The 18,152-nt window shown below is 43.5% G+C and overlaps 1 protein-coding gene across 12 annotated transcripts in view; it reads left to right on the forward strand.

The window, feature by feature from the left end:
- Nucleotides 1-18,152, forward strand: part of DENND1A (DENN domain containing 1A) — a 538,445-nt gene that overhangs the window by 347,855 nt on the left and 172,438 nt on the right. For all 12 annotated transcript variants that reach the window (XM_073224730.1, XM_073224762.1, XM_073224757.1 and 9 more), the window contains one exon: nt 17,695-17,796. In XM_073224730.1, the coding sequence (XP_073080831.1) occupies nt 17,695-17,796 (102 nt within the window). The remainder of the gene's footprint in view (nt 1-17,694; nt 17,797-18,152) is intronic.

The following is an 18,152-nucleotide window of genomic DNA, read 5'->3' on the forward strand; positions in this document are numbered from 1 at the left end:
TTTGATGGGGTGCCACAGGCTCAGGCATTCAGTGTCTGGCAGACAGCAAACCTAGCCTTGAGGGCTGTGCCTCTCAGAGGAAGGGAATGGTGAAAGTGAAACTGACCAGGTAAGAACACGGCCGGGGGTACGTGGATCAGCATCCACAGAGACTGAGCGTGTAGACCATGGAGTTTTCCAGGCAGTAATTCAGTGTCTGAGAGGAGCATTGGCTGAAGGGAGAGAGGAGAGCTGAGGGAGGCAGGCAAGCCAGACCTTCCAGAGCCTTGTGAGCCTTTTAAAGAGTTTGAACTTTATAGGGCAATGGAGAGCCATTGGAGTGTGTAAACAGGGCAGGGACATGGTGAGGCCTTCTCCTTCTGGGCCACTAGAAATATAGTCCTTCCATATAAAATGCTTGGAAACGGCTTAACCATGTTAATAAAGTAAATTGATATTTGTAAAGATCAAGGTAATTCTAAGTAAATTACGTTCCACAGCCATATATATAAAATTCAGATGTGTTAGTTAGCATCCCAAACCCAAGGCTGTGAATGGTTCCCCTGCTACCAGGCTGTGGTAGAGGTGTTTGTGGTGATGGCTTTCTTCAAGGTTTTAAGCACCACTTTTACTAGATTTTATCTTTTTCTCTCTGTTTCCAAGTACTTTTTATGAATTCTAGTCTTTCTGTAGCTTGGTTGGAGGATATAAATTTAGATCATATACTAAGTGATAGCTCCAGGCAGTAGGAACGGGGAGTGGGGCCCATGGCCGGAGTTCACAGGCCCCTAGTCACCTCTCCCACCAACGTGGTTTTCAGAAGATGTGGTGCGTGTGCGAGGACATAGGCCAGACTCAGTATTCCACTGTCTTTGTCTAGGAAGGCTTGGCCAGGGCTTCCAGAAGCCTGGCTTTGTACAGGTACTAAGTGCTTGAGTAGCTCTGCACTGCACTCAGGGACAGCATCCAGGTACCAAATCAAAGTTGCTCTCCGTAGCTGGGATCCAGAGGCAACGTTTACCTGGGTCTGCTGGTTGAACTATGGGGCTTTTACACAGAATGGCAGGACTTACCCTAAATAAGTAAATTAACCTTTGTTTTTCATATGCATCTCAAAGAACCTGAATTTTTGTCAAATGACTTGACACCATTTTAACTAGTTTTTCCCTTCCCAATTTTCCCCTCAGCACTGAAGCTCTTTAATCCTTTGTTTGTGTTTTGGATATATATTTTTAAACCATTTCATAGTAAGTGAAGAATATTGTTTCTTGTTTACCATTTTGCCATTTTGCTTCTCCTCAGGACTCTACAACTAGACAGTAGTAGGATATAGTTCCCATTTGTTAATGCTGTGATTGATGCAAAACTCTGAGCCATAATTATATTCAGATGTAAGTGGTGACTTGTATATGTGTCCCCACAAGAATTGAGAAAGTCCATCTGAGATTTATTTGTTAATGCTAAGTAATCATGTTCCTGCTTTTACATTTGCCTAGAAATATCCACCTGGTAGTTTCAGTCATGGGTCCATGGGGAGAGCTTTCGCAAGAGAGGGAGGAGGTCAGGAGGAAGCAAACTTCTCCTGAAGTCATTGCTCAGTACCAGGCATGGTGCCAGGTGCTCCACCTGCGTTCCCTTGGAGCATTAGTAGAATCTCTCTGCCAAGGAGGAGAGATCCATATTTGCAAACAGGGAAGCTCAGAGAGGTAAAATAACTTGCTCCAGTCCCTCAGCTACAGTGGGTTTGTGAGGCCCCAGAAGCCTCTATTCTATGCACTGTCCCATCAGCCTGTGTGGGTTATGCCTGGCCGTGCCCTGGGCCAGGCAGGGGCCCCCACCTTTGCCTGAGCTTTTTCTCCTCAGGGCAGCCCCCATGCCATGCACTGGGAAGTGCAGTGAGGGGAAAGGACAGTTCGCACCTGGTGGCATCACAGCCCTCCAGAGAAGCTTGAGTGCTCTTGGGACTGGGACCAGACTGCTTAGCCTCTCCATGCCCCATCCTCTCTTCAGTAAAATTAATACTGTATTACCCGGCTCTAAGAGTTGTGGGAACTAACTGGTATAATAGATGTGAGGAGCTTTTTAAAACTACTATGCCAACATTATTCTTCATAATCAGTAACATGAGACAAAGTTTAGATCAGTGAAACCCTGGCACTTGCTTTGTTATACAGAGAAAAAAGTAACTGGACAATAGCTTGGTTCTTCTGTAATTTCCTTGGCATGCTGTTACAGGGCAAAATCATCCCATGTAAGTCTCTGTCACACCCAAAGCAATCAGAGCGGAAACTCAGCAGCTCTGTTCACCTTGGGGCCTGAAGAAGGTCCTGCCTGTCACCTGATGGACTTCCCTTGGAAGCTCTCTCCTCTTCACAGTAGCATCTGCCATTAAACATGAGTATGATTCCTAAATGCCACTTATCTCAATGTGGGAATTAGTTCATATAAAACAATTTAAATCTCTAGTAGTAATTTATGTAATCAAAGGGAACCAGTGCTTCTGGCTAATTTAAGTATCTCTTGCAGTCAGTACATTTTCAGTCTAATTTGTTGTGACTGAAATGTTCTCTTGTGAGATGAGATAAGCCGCTGTTACAGATTACAAAAACTGAGTAATTTATGAGGGAGAATCCCACTAGAAAATGTGAAGCCACCATTGATGCTTACATTTTTCAATGTTCCTATCATCACTTAGCCAGTCATTATATGAAAGTTCCATTTAACACTGTTAAAATTGACTAAAAAGAAAACTTAAACTTTATACATTGTTACTAAAGGGAGCTTGAATGAATCAAATTCCTGTCACACAAAGATAAGGAACAGCATGCAGGAGGCTGTGTAGCAGAGTGGAAAGAACTCTTAGGCTCTCTGTGGAGTTATGTGGACCTGGATTCAGATTCTAGCTCTACCACTGCTCGGTGACTTTAAACAAGCACTTTTGTTTAAATGAGAGATCAGTTTAGCCCGGGGGAGAAAGGTATAGCTATGATATCACACAATTTGACCATTTTGTACAGAACTAATATTAAGTCTACCCATATACATGGCACTTAAGCCATGTAACTTCTAATTGTCACCCTTTGAGGGAGGTACAGATTTTGCAGATGGATGTTAAGGTGCCTCATTGAGCCTCAGACTCCTTGCTTATAAAATGGGTAGATTCTCCACTTCATGGGAGTTTTTCATAAGGAGCAAATGAGAAAGTTGGTGCCTGACACATGGCAAGCACCATATAAGTGGAAGTGATTGTATGTATATCAATATTACATGTGTGTAGACCTGATAAATTTTCTTTCCAACAAGCTAAAAGGTATCTACCTAAGATGCTAAAAGGGACTCTGCCTTCTTTTTTAGACCTCCTTTTACATATTTCAGTGACAGACTTTTTAAAAATTCCTAATAGCTTAAAGGCACTTTTAACCAATCGCAGCCACATGGGGCTGGTGACTTCTTTTCATAAATTCCTTGCAGGCGATTAGGGGTAGAACCATAGTGGGGGCTCAGAGACCAGCAGCATGATGATTGAAGAGAGGTACCCTTGGCCTAGTCAAATCCCACTTGGAATCCAGGCCCATATGGTTTTGTTTAACACCATGCTCAGTAGACTCATGGTATGGGTTTGTGACCATCAGGCATTTGTTGTTGATATGTGAGGTCACCACAGTAGGGGTGTTTGTCAACCAAATTAAACTTCCTTTAATGATCTAAAATAATTGATTTGGAAGGCCTTTAAATGGGCCATGGCAGTGTGTAAGCAATCTGAAATCCGGCATTTTCTGCACAGACGATTGCATGTTACTGTTTTGCTTGTTTGTTTTTGTTTTGCTTTTGTTGGGAAAAATGTGGCTGGCCCATGGGATTTGGGGGCAGACAGTGAGTCTGAGTTCGAATCCCAACTCTGTCATTTGCCTATGTATTATTTGGGCAAGTCATGGAGCTCCTGTGTGTGTCTGCCTTAATATCCCCACCTGCTAAACAGCAGCACCTGTCTTAAAGTGATGATAATTAGAAATAATATAACTAAAGTTCCATGCACATTGGTAGACCCTCAGTCAATGGTAGGTATTACTAATGAAGTGTTTACAGTAGGCATCTCTGAAAAAGACAGCTTAATAATATTCTGGTCCATAGTGGTCCGGCCCTGATGTAGTAACCATACCTTTTTTGCCCTGCTAAAACTGAGTTCTCCATTAACCGCTCTCTGTACTAAACTTAAACATCCGTAAAGTGTGACTAAAACTGGAATCTGTAAACCTCTCTTTACATACTGTTTGATTCTCAGCTAATTTCTAAATGAATTGAAAGTTGACTGTTTTAAGATACGGGCCATTTCAGATACAAAAGGTGTGGGTTTTTTCTTTGCCCATTGGATTCTAGATATCAATGACCAGAACCTAGGCCTTTGCTGGTAAAGAGAGGCCCCACCATCTTATGTTTGTTTAGAAACAAAGTCATTGGCTCAGGGCTTTTCCTAAGTATGATTAACAGTGGCATTAAAGTTTTATTTTGTGGGTGGAAGTTATCAGCATTCCACAGACTGATTTATATGTCCTGCTGCCTAAAACCCTTCCTTCCATAAGCCCAAATACCTGCAGACTGGGGATGCCTAGATTCCTGGACAACTCTTTAACCAAATATAAGATCTGTTAAGGCTTCACATCAGTTGTTTTGAATGATCCAGTGGCAATAAATTTATATCCTGCCTCTTCAGCACTTTATTGCAAATCTTTTGTACTGACCGAATGGGTTAAAATATGAAGCTTGGTAAGTACATATGCACATTACCCATCCTTAGCTTTAGAAAGAAAAAAAAGGAAGAAAAAGATAGCTATGATTTTGGAAGTCATCCCAATTTTTAAAAATAAGAGAATTTGGACATTTTGGCATATGGGGTTTTTTAAATGAAATTTCATGGAACTGAAAACAGTCAATTTTAGGTTTCCAAAAATTGTTTTGATTTTCATTGGTATAAATTTGCTGCACATGGTTTTAGGGAAGTTCTAAGAGATGCATTTGGGACTTCAGGGTTGTGGGGTTTTTTTTTTGAGATTTGTGATTTATTTTTAAAAGGTGATTTTTTTCCAACTTGGAGTATAAATTGGAGGAGACAGAGATCCATTTCTAGGAGTTTTTTGTAATGACATCATTAAGCCTTGCCAAACAACTGGATGTGGGGTTGAATTATTGAACATAATTTCAGCACCATTTTGGACACTCCAAAGCATATTCCTCTTCTCCCATCTTAGAGTTTAGAATCTCGAGGCCAAGTGATTTTGGCCGTTCCGTTAGCAGCAGCTGCTGGTGATAAGCACCATGAGCGTCACCTGTGGAGGGTCAAGCTTATTGCACATCAAGGTTCAGCAGTGTCGGAAGAGAGGGAAGATGCCCAGGAGGGGGCTCCAGGCCACCTGCTGTGTGAGGATCAAAGGGTTGAAAGGTCAGAGGGCACAGCTCCCTTAACCATATCTGTCTGTGCAATAGCTATTTCAGATTGTAAATCTTGGCGATTTCATTAAGTTCTCCTGGCTGCTACTGGGGCATTGAAATAATAAAATTTTATATCTGTTGCCTTTCCTGCCTCTGGCAGCCAGGTTTGATACATTTTCTGCAAGAATGGGGTGTCTTTATGAAAACCTTCCTAGAATGATCAGATCAGCCCTAATGATGCCTCAGACTGGGAAGTTGGGGTTCACAGTACCTCATCCTCTAGAATAGTGGGGGTTTTTTTTAAGAAAAAAAATCACACAATAGCAGCCTTTGGGATTTATGTAGCACCTCTCTTCTGAAAAGCAGGTCACCAAAATATTACCAATTCCTAAATGCTTAATTTTACACACAAAAGAGGTGAGCTTGATGCTGCTGCTTATTAAATAGTCACTGTTCTAGTGACTCCAGGGTCCTTTCTTTGGGGCAGTCCCAAACAACTGCAAAGATAATACTTCCCACTCAGCAGACCTTTGGGTGTTTTTAGAGACATGTCTCCTAAATATGATTTTCCAAATACTTTTCCTAGATCTCAAAGTTGTTATGGATCTTTAGGGTCCTGGCTCTTGGGTGAAACAAATCACAGGAATGGCTGCCCCTTCACTGCCCATATGTTTAAGGCCCCCTGTAGTTTGTTTGAAAAGTTAAGAGATTTTCACAGTGAAGGTGCCATTTCTGAAATTTAAAGTGTTCCTTTTCACTGGGAGATAAGTTCACTCTGATTAAGTCCGTAATTCTCACTAAGCCATGTTTATGGGTGCAATAAACAATGTTTCAGCGTGCTTGTTAAATTGGGTTTCCAACCTCTCCACTCTTTAAAAATTGACATTTCAAATAAAAGGCAGGTGGAGATGGGAGTCCAGGTTTTCTGTGCTTAGTGATGAATGAATGATGGCAAATGGCAGTTGTGTGGGAGAAATGAGGCCCTATTTTATGAGACGGTGACCCCAAACCATTTTGAGACTAGGGAATCAACACCCCCTTATGCCCCCAAAGAAACTCATAAATTCAAGTTTCATCTTTTCAATGTGGATGGATAGTATTTCTGAAATACTGCTGCACATATCACACTCATTATTTAATTTTCACAAGTCTGGGCTCTAGTAGTGGTAGCCCTGTTTTACAGATGATGGGATTTAGGCACAGAGAAGTTAAGTAACTTGTCCAAAGTCACATAGCTAGTAACTAGCAGAACCAGAATTCAAAGCCAGTTACTTCATTGTGAGTAGTATTTCAGCGTATGCAAAAGAAAAATATGATACTGGCCCTGCTTTTAGGGTCTGTTTATTATTATATATCTAGCCTCCAATAAGTCTGTCTGTGGAGGTTACAAAAGAAATAAGTGATATGGTCACTGTCTTCAGTATTTGCTAAGCCAGGGAAGTAGTGGGGGCTACACAGAGAGGAGAAAGTGACCAGTTTCTTGGGGTCGAGCAGTTCCAAGTTCAAGTCCTAGCTCTTTATAACACTGGGACCTGGGGCAAGAGCTTCAGCTTTCTCCATCTGTAAAATGGGAATAATAATGCCTATTCCAGGAGCTTGCTTTGAGGGTCAACTGAAATAAAATATTTTAAGATGTAGTATTCCAATACTGTGCCATACTTTATAGATGATACTGGTAAAGTGTTACTGCAGTTAGTGTGAGTATAGTAAGGTTAAAACAGTTATTTTAAGTGAAAAGTGACAGGCACACATGAAACAATTAGAAATATTGCTCAAGTTTTCATCGAGGGCCCATTTACACATTGTCCCCTGTACTTGGCTTAGGACTTAGAGAAGGCACTTTGCTGTGGGAACAGGAGGAGTCAGGAAGGTTTTACAGAGAGCAGGGTCTTCTGGAATGGAGAGCATTACGGTGAGCTATGTCTAGGCCATCTTCCCATCTTACCAAGTGCTCTGCCACCGCCTCACTCATGGGTGTTTTGCAGCAGTGGTGAATGGCATTGACGCCTTCCTCATCCTCTTTTCACACTTGAGGAAACTGAGTCTCCAGCTATTGGGAGTGTGCTTCAGTCTGAGACAAAACACCGTCAAAGTCAAAGGTGTAGGTGGGCTCACCCTCCATTGCAGAGTGCAGAGAGGAGGCCAGGCTGCATGCGGGGCTGTGCTGGGGTGAACTTCTGCGGCAAGCTGCCCGGCGAGTGGGCAGAACCAGCTCTGGGAGGGAGGTGGCAGGCCCTGACAGAGCTTCTGCCTCATGGCTGGCCCTCTCTGCAATACGTGCCCTTAGTAGCTCTTCTCATCTTCTCGACAACCCTGAAGGTAAAGATTATGACCCCCATCCCACAGAGAAGGAAACTCGTGCCAAAGGAGAGGAACCTTGGCTATAGTTTCTTGGCTAGTAAATGAAAGAGCCAGGATACCAACCTTGGCACATTCTGACCTTGGGCCTAGGACATCCAGGGGAGGGAATCAGGCAAGCTCTGTGTGAATTGAGATGTCCCACCAGAGTGAGGTCTCCTCCTCCACGTACTACTGTGCCTTTCCTTCAGCTTATTGCTTACAGTCTATGCACCACTCCCTGTCCACAAATGGCCGGGGGCCTGTTGAGCTCAGAGGTCATGTTTTAGTTCTCTCTCTGTCCTTAAGACCTGGCATAAGGTTGACATGAATGACTGGCCGACACATGCTTGACCAAATGAATGAATGGGTGAATGAATAAATGTCCACAGGATGGATGATCAAGAAAGGAAAAAGCGCATTGGAGGACTAGCCCTGTGCTGACTGGGGTTGAAAATCCGTGGACTTGCTAATGAGAGTCAGTGCTTATTACCTTGTGAGGAGTGGACTTGGCCTGACCTGGGAGGCACTCATAGCACTTCCCTCCCCTGCCAAGCTTCTGTTTCTGTTTAAAGCACACTGGGAAATTCCAGCGGTATTTTCAGGGGTCCTCTGAACTTTTGGGCTTAGATTTTTAATTTTGTGGAGCAGGAAGGAGCAAATCAGCGACTCCTGGCTCCAGAGAGAAACCACTACGTTTATCAACTGCATGGCAGCTCAGTGACCTTTGGGGCTTGAGGAAGGGAATGAAAGTGTCACTCTTTCCTCTGTGCATATCAGAGATTTCTGGAGGGAATAAAGAGCTTAGAGTACCTGAATATTTGCCTTTCCTCTTCCTGTCCTTTCCACTTTCCCTCATTTCTCCTTCCTTTCCTCCTAGGAGGCCAGCAGCCCCCATGCTGTTCTTTGTTAAGTACTCATATATGTACACATTCATTCGCGCATACTTCATATATGTTGGGTAGTGGAGAGAGCACTGGCATGTGGAACCCACACTCAAATCCTTTCTCTGACAAACACCAAATGTAAAGACATGGGCAGAGTATTTAATCTCTTTAGCCTTAGTTCCATCATCCATTAAATGGGTGCCATATTCAGTAGGAAACCTCCCCTGAGAATTTTAATTGAATCTCGGTCAACCATCATGCTTCTGACAGGCTTGATTCTTCTGGTTTGTGCCTAATAACATCTATTCAATTACAGTTGCTCAAAATGTTTGGTGATAAAAACAGTGCGTCAGAGCAATTAGTAAGATGCATTGTGTAATACAAAGTATTGTTGTTCAGCTGGGTTCAATGTTTAGTTCCACTGCTTCTAAGCCATAGGATTTTGCACAAGTTATTTTACCCTCAATTTCTGGCCCTTTTACCTTCAATTTCCTTATCTTTCCATAGGGATGTTGTGAGGATTGCATTACATGGTACATGTAAGGGGTTGGGCCATGGGAGGAACAACCAGCTAGTAGCTATCAGTGTGTTGTTGTGCAAGTCAGTAAGATGATAGATGCAGAGCTTGTAACACAGTCCCTGGCCTGGGCAGGCCCCTGAAAAGCTAGCTGGGGCTTTGCCCACCGAGAGTACAGTTAGCCTAAGAGGGGACTGCACGAAGCCCAGCAATAGTAATTTAGGATAAATTTGGATTAACAAACTAATAAGATATAATTTTTTGTTTACTTTTAACCATATTCTCTATCTTACAAAATTAAAAACAACAACAAAATAGCCAGTAAGTCAGACTTAAAGGCGACATAAAGTATCATGTCAGGAGCCGCATGAGTCGTGCCTCTCCCCCAGAGGGACAAACACTGGCCTTTCTTTGAGTCAAAGCAAAGCATTTTGTGGGTGTGGTAATACTCTGATCCAGGCACAGTGTCATTGCAGCAAGTCGGTCTGCCCCTCCCCTTTATTGGTGGCCTGAGCTGCTGGTCACAGAGGGGCTGCCTCAGGTACTGGTCCGGCCAGAAGAGAGGGGGCTCTGTCTCCTCACAGGCCTCGGGGGGTCACTCTAGTAGGGAGAAGGTCTGCCTGTGTTACTGCCAGCACCCTGGGTAGATGGGAACATAGCCACACACAATAAATATTCCTTTTTTTAACAATTGTAATTCTTTTACAACCCTGTGTAGCATGTGGTAATAGCTCCCTTTTATAGATGAAGAAACTGAGTTTAACTGGGTTTAAGCAACCCTGAGCCCTGTAGGTAGGAATTGAAGAAGGTGAGATCCAAAGGGCAGCCCGTCTGCCTCGTGCTCTCCCGTCAGCCCTGCTGCTGTCCCGCTGCGGCTGCGTCAGGGCTGCAGACACCCCAGGAGGTTTCCAGCAGTGCTGCTGCTTGTGCTTCACTGGAGCAGGGACAGGACAGATCAGAGAAAAGTGTGTACCCTAGGGATGTCTACCTTTGCAAACAAACTTTCTGACAATGAAATACATTCTGGATTGAATTCTTTTAATCAATAGGATAATTACTGTATGGTTTTCATAATAATAATAATAGTACAGTGCTTATTACAAACCAGACACTATCCGAAGTACTGTATATAGTAACTCATTTAATCACCATAATAATCCGGTGAAGTCCATAATTAATTTCTGAAAACATTTTGTTGACATAGGAGATTTATAGGGAAAAGTGCACTCATCGTAAGTGTACCAGATAAGTTTTTACAAGGCATGCACCCCATGTAACCACCACCAGATCAAGAAATAAAATATTTCCAGGCCCCCAGAAGCTCTTGTGCCATCTTGTATTCATTCTCCCTCCCACTCAAGGGTAACCAATATCCCTGATGTTGGTGCTCTTTTAATCTCATTGTACAGAGAGAAACTGAACCCAGGAAAGTTTAAGGGTTTGCCTAAGGTAGCATTTGTATAACCAGCAGTGTTGGGATTCAGTCTCAGGAAGTCTGGTTCCAGAGGGTGTGCTCATGTCCCTGAGACAAGGCCAGGAAAAGAACAACAAATTGATCATGGATTAAATTTTAATAGCACAAAATCATAATGATGGAATCTTTTGTCTTGGAAAATCAGTTGTTTAAATTTTACAGTCCTAGAACTCTGTTTTATCAATACAACTTTCAAATTGCAAGGATAGAAACTCAGTTTTTATAACCCCCCCCATTTATTGCTTGCTTACTGCAGTAAGGTACTCCATCAGATTCTTTACATATATATCACATAACTCTCTCAACATAACTTGTATAGTAGACAGTATTATCCCCATTTTATAGATAAAGAAACTGAGGCTCAGAAATAAAGAACTTGCTGGAAGTTACACAGTAACAGAGGCAAGGCTTGAATGTGGCTATCTCATTCCAAAACCCAGGGTCTTAACCACCACATTAACTCCTGTCTTATTTAATGTGTCATCTGTGAATTGATTCTATGCTAATTGATCATGTTAATTTTACATAATTGTTATTATCCTTGCCATCATTGTTATTCCCATCACATTTCTTTGAGCAGACTCCATTTTGCTTACATTGGGCTTACATTGTCTGTTTGGGTTTACACTGGCATCTGCTGTCAGGCTTGCCTCCCATTAGCATGGATCCAGCTACAGTATTGCATTCATTCTGCAATTCATGAGCTTTTACTGTGTGTCAGGTACGGTGCTGGGCACTGGAGATGTGGAGGCAATCACAACACGGCTCTGCTCTGACCATGGTTCTGGTGGAAGGACAACAGAAAAGACTCACTACATGCTGGCTCAGTTATTCCCCGCATGCCACCTCAATGACCCCCGCCACCTCCATCCTAGATAGGGAGCACAGTGCTTAGCCAGGGAAGCACCACATGCTCCTGGCCACTGTTTGGGTCTCCTGGATTACACTGTCTGTGCTTTTCATTTTATGGCCAGGTTCTAAGTCCTGCCTTTGTCACTAGCTGCCCAATCCTTCCTTGGACAGGCAAGGTAACTCCCATTTGTGTGTGGGGGGTCAGTGTGACTTGAACAAGTGTAGCTAATATTTTTATATATTAGCCAAGGAAACCTGTTGTTTTCATACAACCACCTTCAGAAAGTAAGGCTCAATAAAATGTTGTTGGTTTTAGGAGATACACCAAAGGTACAGTGATTCTCAAATGGACTCTACTTTTGAATAGGAAAGTTTATCCGAATCCCTAGGAGCATTGGATTTTTATGTTTATCCTGAGAGGGCATGAGTAGAAAAACAAAGTTAAAAAATATCCTAGGCTTGACTAAAAAAGGAAGGACCCCAGGAAGCCAAACTCAGCTATAAATCGAATGTGCATTAGGTGGTGGCCCAGGGAGACATTACCTTGTCATGTGGCATTCATTCACCATCATTCATGCATTGTTATTTCTGTGGTCCATTGTGATTTTATTCTGTGTTGAGGACATAGTAATGATGTGTTTATCAACTTCATTGGGGTATAATTTATGAACAGCAAACCATCTATTGAAAGTATATGATACGATGAATTTTCAGTTTTATATGTTTATGAAACCACTGCCACCACAATATAGAGAATATTCTATCACCCTCAAAAGATCATTCATTTTTATTTAACAAACACTGAGCTTCTCATGTGCCAGGCACCACTCTAAGTACTTAAAAATTTTTAATCCATTTAATCCTTATTATAAGCCTACAAGATAGGCACTACCATCATTAGTTTATAGAGGAGTAAACTGAGGCACAGACAGATTAAGTGAAATGCGCAAATTTGTACAGCTGGTGAGTGGTGGAGCCACAATAGAACTCAGGCAGACTGACTTCTAGATCCTATGCTCTTCACCCTTAGGCTCTTACTGCCTCTCATTCATTCCTTCATTCATTTAGGAATTGGCCTGCTGTGGGCCAAATATTGGGGTAGGACCTGAGAGTATAGAGATCTATCTCATGACCCCAAGAAGCCCACAGACCAGGGAAGGAATTGAATGCCAATATAAATAACTAGATTGGCATATTATACTGGTTGTAGAACTATGGAGGGTATAGGGAAAGAACTTACTGCCAGAGTGAGGTGAGCCAGGCTGGGCTGGATTCTCAGGAACCATCAAACGACAGGAGAGGCACTGTTTGTTGAATGTCCGTTGTGGATGTCCTGGGAGTCATGCTGACTCCTTCACATTTGTTCGCTTATTTGATCCTTGCAACTCTGTGAGGTAGATACTATCTGGATCCCCATTTTACAGATGAAAATCTGCAGGATTTACGAAATTGAGTCAATTGCCTAAGGCAATCCTCAAGGTAAGGGCAGTTCAGCAATGAAGCTTATACATTAGAGCCGGTATCCTCTCAGCTGCCCCTGGCCACTTCCCATACTATGATTTCTCCCTTCCCTGTCCTGAAAGGTTGGGGTCAGGCTAAGTCTGTCTGTGACAAAGCATAAAGGGAAAGACATTTTTGATTAACAATATTTATGGGAAGATGCCGTTTTTGTGAATTTCTCTGTGTAAGAAATGCCATTTGGAAAGTCGGTGTGCATGTCAGAATGTTTTTTTTCATTCTGAGAAAAAGCCTATTGAGTCTGGTGGGGGGAGGGTTTGCAGCTGGCAGGAGCTTTGGCATATGTTGTAACTAAAAAGAGAGGGAATGTGTTGGTGGGACAAGCTACCGGAGAGCTGTCTCGGTGTGCCGCGGTACTAGTGAGTGTTTTAATTGGGTAGGGTTTTTGGAGGACTATTTTGACATCTGCTCGTGTCTTTGCTGATTTTTCTTCACTTCGAGTAGGAAACACAAGCTGTGTATAAAATGACTTTAAAATAATTGGAAGTAAAGATATCTCAAAGTTGAATTTGAGATGGACACTTTTTAAGAAGTAGAAAGTAAATTCCACTTCTAGGAATCCATCCTAAAGAACAAAGCTGTATACCTACAAGTTTCATGACAGTATTATATATAATAATTTCTTTAAAATTGAAAATAACAGCCAACAAAAGAGGTTTGGTTGGTTTTGTTTCCACGAAGTGCAACATTTTGTAGCAATTAGTCATGATCTTTACAAAGCTTTTAATGAAGAGGAGCCTTTCTTATATTGCAATAAATGAGAAAATCAGAAAGACACATTAAGAATTGCTTCAACTGTGTTTTAAAAAGTAGGGATTGGGATGGAGGAATATGAAAGGAAACACACCAAAATGTCATCTCCAAATGGAGGGATGAGGGGAATGTAATTTCCTTCTCTGAACTTTTCCATCACCCCCATTTTTTTTAACAGTATGCATATGTAATTTTTATGATACAAAGGCAAGTGTTATTTTGTGTAAGAGAAAACTAGCTCTGAGTGTGTTCATGTAACTGTTGTGCCCTATATAGGTGCTTATTCTGAAGTCTGAACAGTTGGGTTTGGGACAATTTTAGAAAGAATTAGGCTTTCAAGTCAGACTGGGTTCAAAAGTCAGCTCTGCCCCTCACTAGCTGTGTGATATGGGGCAGGGTATTTGACATCTGAGCCTCATTTCCTCATCCTCAACAGGGAGATGATAACATCTCCCTCATAGCTGGGTTAGGCTTAAAAGAGCCAGCACCCAGTAATGGCCCAGCTTCCATCTTCACCGGCACTTCCCCCTGCCATCCCCAGTTTCAGGTTTTGGAGGACTTGAAGTTTTGGTTTTGTTTTGTTTTTTGCCTTTTTTCATCACCCTTGTTTCCTTGAGCCTTTCAGGGATAAGGCACCATCTGGCCAAGCTGGCCTCTGATCCCTTTCTTGGGAACACTGAGCTTCAGGACGGCCCTTGAGTGTACGCCAGCCCCTTGGAGGAAGCCTTGCCTCCGGGAGGGCAGCATTGTCCTGTAAGAGGAAACTGTGCCGACCCGGCTCCTGCCCGGGGCTTGGTGTGCAGGCATTTTGGTTACTAAGGGGATCCTGGCCTGCTAAGTCAAAAAAAAAAAAAAGGCCAGGTTTTTTCTTCTTCTTCAGCCTGCTGCCATTGTTGAAAAGTAAACACTCCACACAGCTTAACCAGCAAGCCCTCCAGCCAGGAGTGGGAAGAAATCAAAAGCCTGTTCCAGCCCTGCAGTGGAGAAGCCCACAAGGGCCCGTCTGTGCTGCTGGGGCCCCATTGGGAACACAGAAACAATGACCGATTCTGGTCCAGAATCAACATCCATACCTCTTGCTGGGCCTTTCAGCCCCTAAGGCTTCTCTCCAATGGTCAGGCCCCCTGCCCCCTTCCATTTGGAGCTGTTAGGAAGGCAGAATAGGCATTTCTGGGCTACACTGGCCCTCAGGCCTTGAGGCCTGGAGTCTGCAGTTGATTTGTGGAGGCCCTCATGGCCCCTTCTCCTCTCTGGTGCCAGTGTCTCAGCCTTTGAGATGAGAGCTCAGCAGTTCCCCATCAGGGGCCAGAGGATTTTTGCCACTAGACAATTGCCACTACAGCTTTCAGACTCGCCGTGGCTCAGGTGTGTATTATAAGAGTAGTAATAATAGCTGATATTTGTAAGTCCTACTGTGTGCCCAGCACAGTAATCCTCACAGCAACCTGGGGGAAGGAGATATTCAGTTATCTCTTCAGTTTTACAGATGAAGAAGCCAAATAGCAGCCACTTCCCCTCTCTTAGCCTCTGGTCTCTCGTCTCTGAAATGGGAATGGTGATGCTTCCCCTCCAGGCCCCCTGTTGAAAATGAGAGAAGCTGTGAAGTGCTGTGTGGTCTCTGCCGTATGATGCAAGTGAGAAATGTGGTTGTTGAGGCTGTTTTGCTAATGTCCTGCTAGCACTCTCCCAGGGCGTTAGCCTGTCAGATTGGCCAATGAGGCATCTCAGGGGCCCTGGGCAATTCAGGACAAGATCTATGCGTCTTAACCCCATCTATAAGATGGGGTTTGTGCTTTGTGAGGCCCTAATGATTTGTATTGTTATCAACATTGTTTGCTGGTAGCTTTTTACCCTGTAAATAAGGCAGTTAACATGAGTGTTGGAGTCTGGAGAGGAGAGCTAACTCCTAAGTAGGTATCTTGTCCCTCGTCTGCAGCTCTCGGCCCATAGTAGGCACTTAGTAAATGTTTATGTACCTACTGACAGCTTTGTGGACTAATCCCCAGTGGCCTGGAGAAGTACATTGCAAAAGGAGTTGGAGGGTCCTGGTTGTGTTAAGTAGAAGGGTTCCAGGACTCTGCCACCTGGGAGTGTTTTTACAACCCTAGTAGGCTCTGTCTGGCATGGCTCCACCTGTGCTGAGAGGAATCTCAAAATATTTACTTAGGTACCAGGTTGTACCCTAGAGGCTATGGCTTGAGAGAGCAAACAGAACCACTATTAATGAGCCCTTATCAAGTGCCAGCCATTTTGTCAAGACCTGGTCATTAGGCAATGGTGGGCCAAAGATGAGACCCTGAAGAAACCTGCACCCCAACAGGGGGAGGCTGGCAGGCAAAGGGATGCTGGGGCTCAGAGTAACAAGGGCTGTGTGGAGGCCAGCCTTACCGAGGCAGGTGGTGCAGGGTGCAAAGTGCATGGGCTGTGGAGGCAGCTAGTACTGTGTTACCACTGCCCCTTACCTCACCTCTCTGAACCTCATTTTCCTCAAATGACATAAATGAAGATAATAATGTGTTTTTCAAGGTTTGATAAGAATTAAATGAGATTAAGTAAAACAGAACAAACACTAATAGGTTTTAGCACATTGTAATTATTGTCCATTTCCAGGACATTAGCGAACTTAGGCTTTAGTAGCCATCAGTATGTCCAGCTCCATTGCTAACCTGTACAGTGCTCTTGGGTGAATCAGAAAAAGACATCTCTTTCCTCCTACCACCCCCAACCCTGATTGATGCCACCCAGCAGGCACACGGGTTAGCAGATTTCAGCCCCATCTGGCTGGTTGGGCATCCTTGGGCAGGCACACCTGCACAGGCATATGCAGTGGCTCAGAGGGTGACTAATAATGAAATTGATCCCGTGTATATAAGGTGACCATATGTCTCATTTTATACCTTTTGCTGTGGTATAGTATGCCGTCTTTCACATCCACAAGTGTCCCAGTTTAGACAACAAATTATGGGGTCTGTCTACTTAACCCAGCAAACAGCTCTAGACTCTAAAAGAATGAGCTTCAGTATATGATGGGGTAAGAGGATTGAATGAGGTTGGAAGTGGTAGGTAGGCAGGGAAAAATGGAGATGGATTCTAGCAGTGGGTAAAAAGCATGATTAAAAATTAAAAACTCAGGCTACACACAATCTTGTACCTCTATAAACTATGGAGAGTTGTCCCTAGGTGGTGGGCTCTTCTTTTCTCCACATGGTACCTGTCCCTTCAACCTCTCACCCGATATGAACACCGAGTAGGCCTGAGTCTCCCTGATCCTTCTTATCACTGTACCAGTAGAGTCACGGCTCAGAGCTCTGCCCACAAGCTGTTACTTTATTCATTTCATAATGGCTTATGGCCAGAGCCCTCTGAGCCATGATTCACTAGCTGGATTTCTATAGAAAATGGAACCAAATTGAAAGTGGGACCTTCCTACTCAATGTTTTAGGGAAATGTTAACATGTTAACACAAGGCCATATGCCATATTCTGTACCCAAGAGTGGTAGGGTTCAGAAGAGATGGGTGAGGAGCCTTGTGCAGTAAATGAGGGGGTCATAAGAGCCTAGCTGTATATCAGAGTTCCTGGGACTGGAGCTTTAGACCTCAGCTTCTACTCTTTTTAAAAAATTGGAAAATATAAGGAAAAAATAATATTGGGGTATAAAGATCTCTTTTCCTAGCTGTGTGACCTGGAATATCTTAACTCAATCACCTTAATCTCTGTGAAACCCCTTCCTCTCCTGGGGCTAGGGGGTGTCCATACAAGCTTACGGTTTTTGTGCCAGTTCAATGGCCTACCAAATGTGAACCATCTAGTATTGGCCTGCCAGAGAGTAAGCCATTGTCAAACATCACTTGTCTTCCTTATACTCCTTCCCCGGAAAAGGCTGGTGAAATAACTGTGTCCTTGTGGTGCTTCAATGATTTTTCTCTTTTGGAATTTTTTTATTTGCAGCAAGTCAGAAACATGGCCCTGGATGATGTTGTGATCCTGAACGTGGACACCAACACCCTGGAAACCCCCTTTGATGACCTCCAGAGCCTCCCAAACGACGTGGTGGGTAGTGAGCTCATGCTGTGGGCACCAATATGACTTCGGGGAGGGGAAAGGAGGGAGACAGCTGTGGTTTTCCTTGTAGAACTACAGTTTGCTCCTCTGTTCTCTCTGTCTTAGTGAAGAAAGTTGGGAGATGGTTCATTTTTTAATCTTATTTTGCCCTCATAACTTACTGAAAAGCTGTGAAGTGATCCCAGGCTCTAGGCAGGACCTCTTTCTGCGGGAGCCTGGGGGTTTGACCCCCTTCAGCATACTGTCATGTCGAGAGAGTAGGACAGCTTCCTCTGAGTAACCCCTCCCATGGGGGCGGTGGGACGGCTTTCAGTGTGAGCAGCTTGGAGGACTTCAAACCTACA

This window comes from Manis javanica, chromosome 2, assembly GCF_040802235.1.
Source record: "Manis javanica isolate MJ-LG chromosome 2, MJ_LKY, whole genome shotgun sequence".
Lineage (NCBI taxonomy): Eukaryota > Metazoa > Chordata > Mammalia > Pholidota > Manidae > Manis > Manis javanica.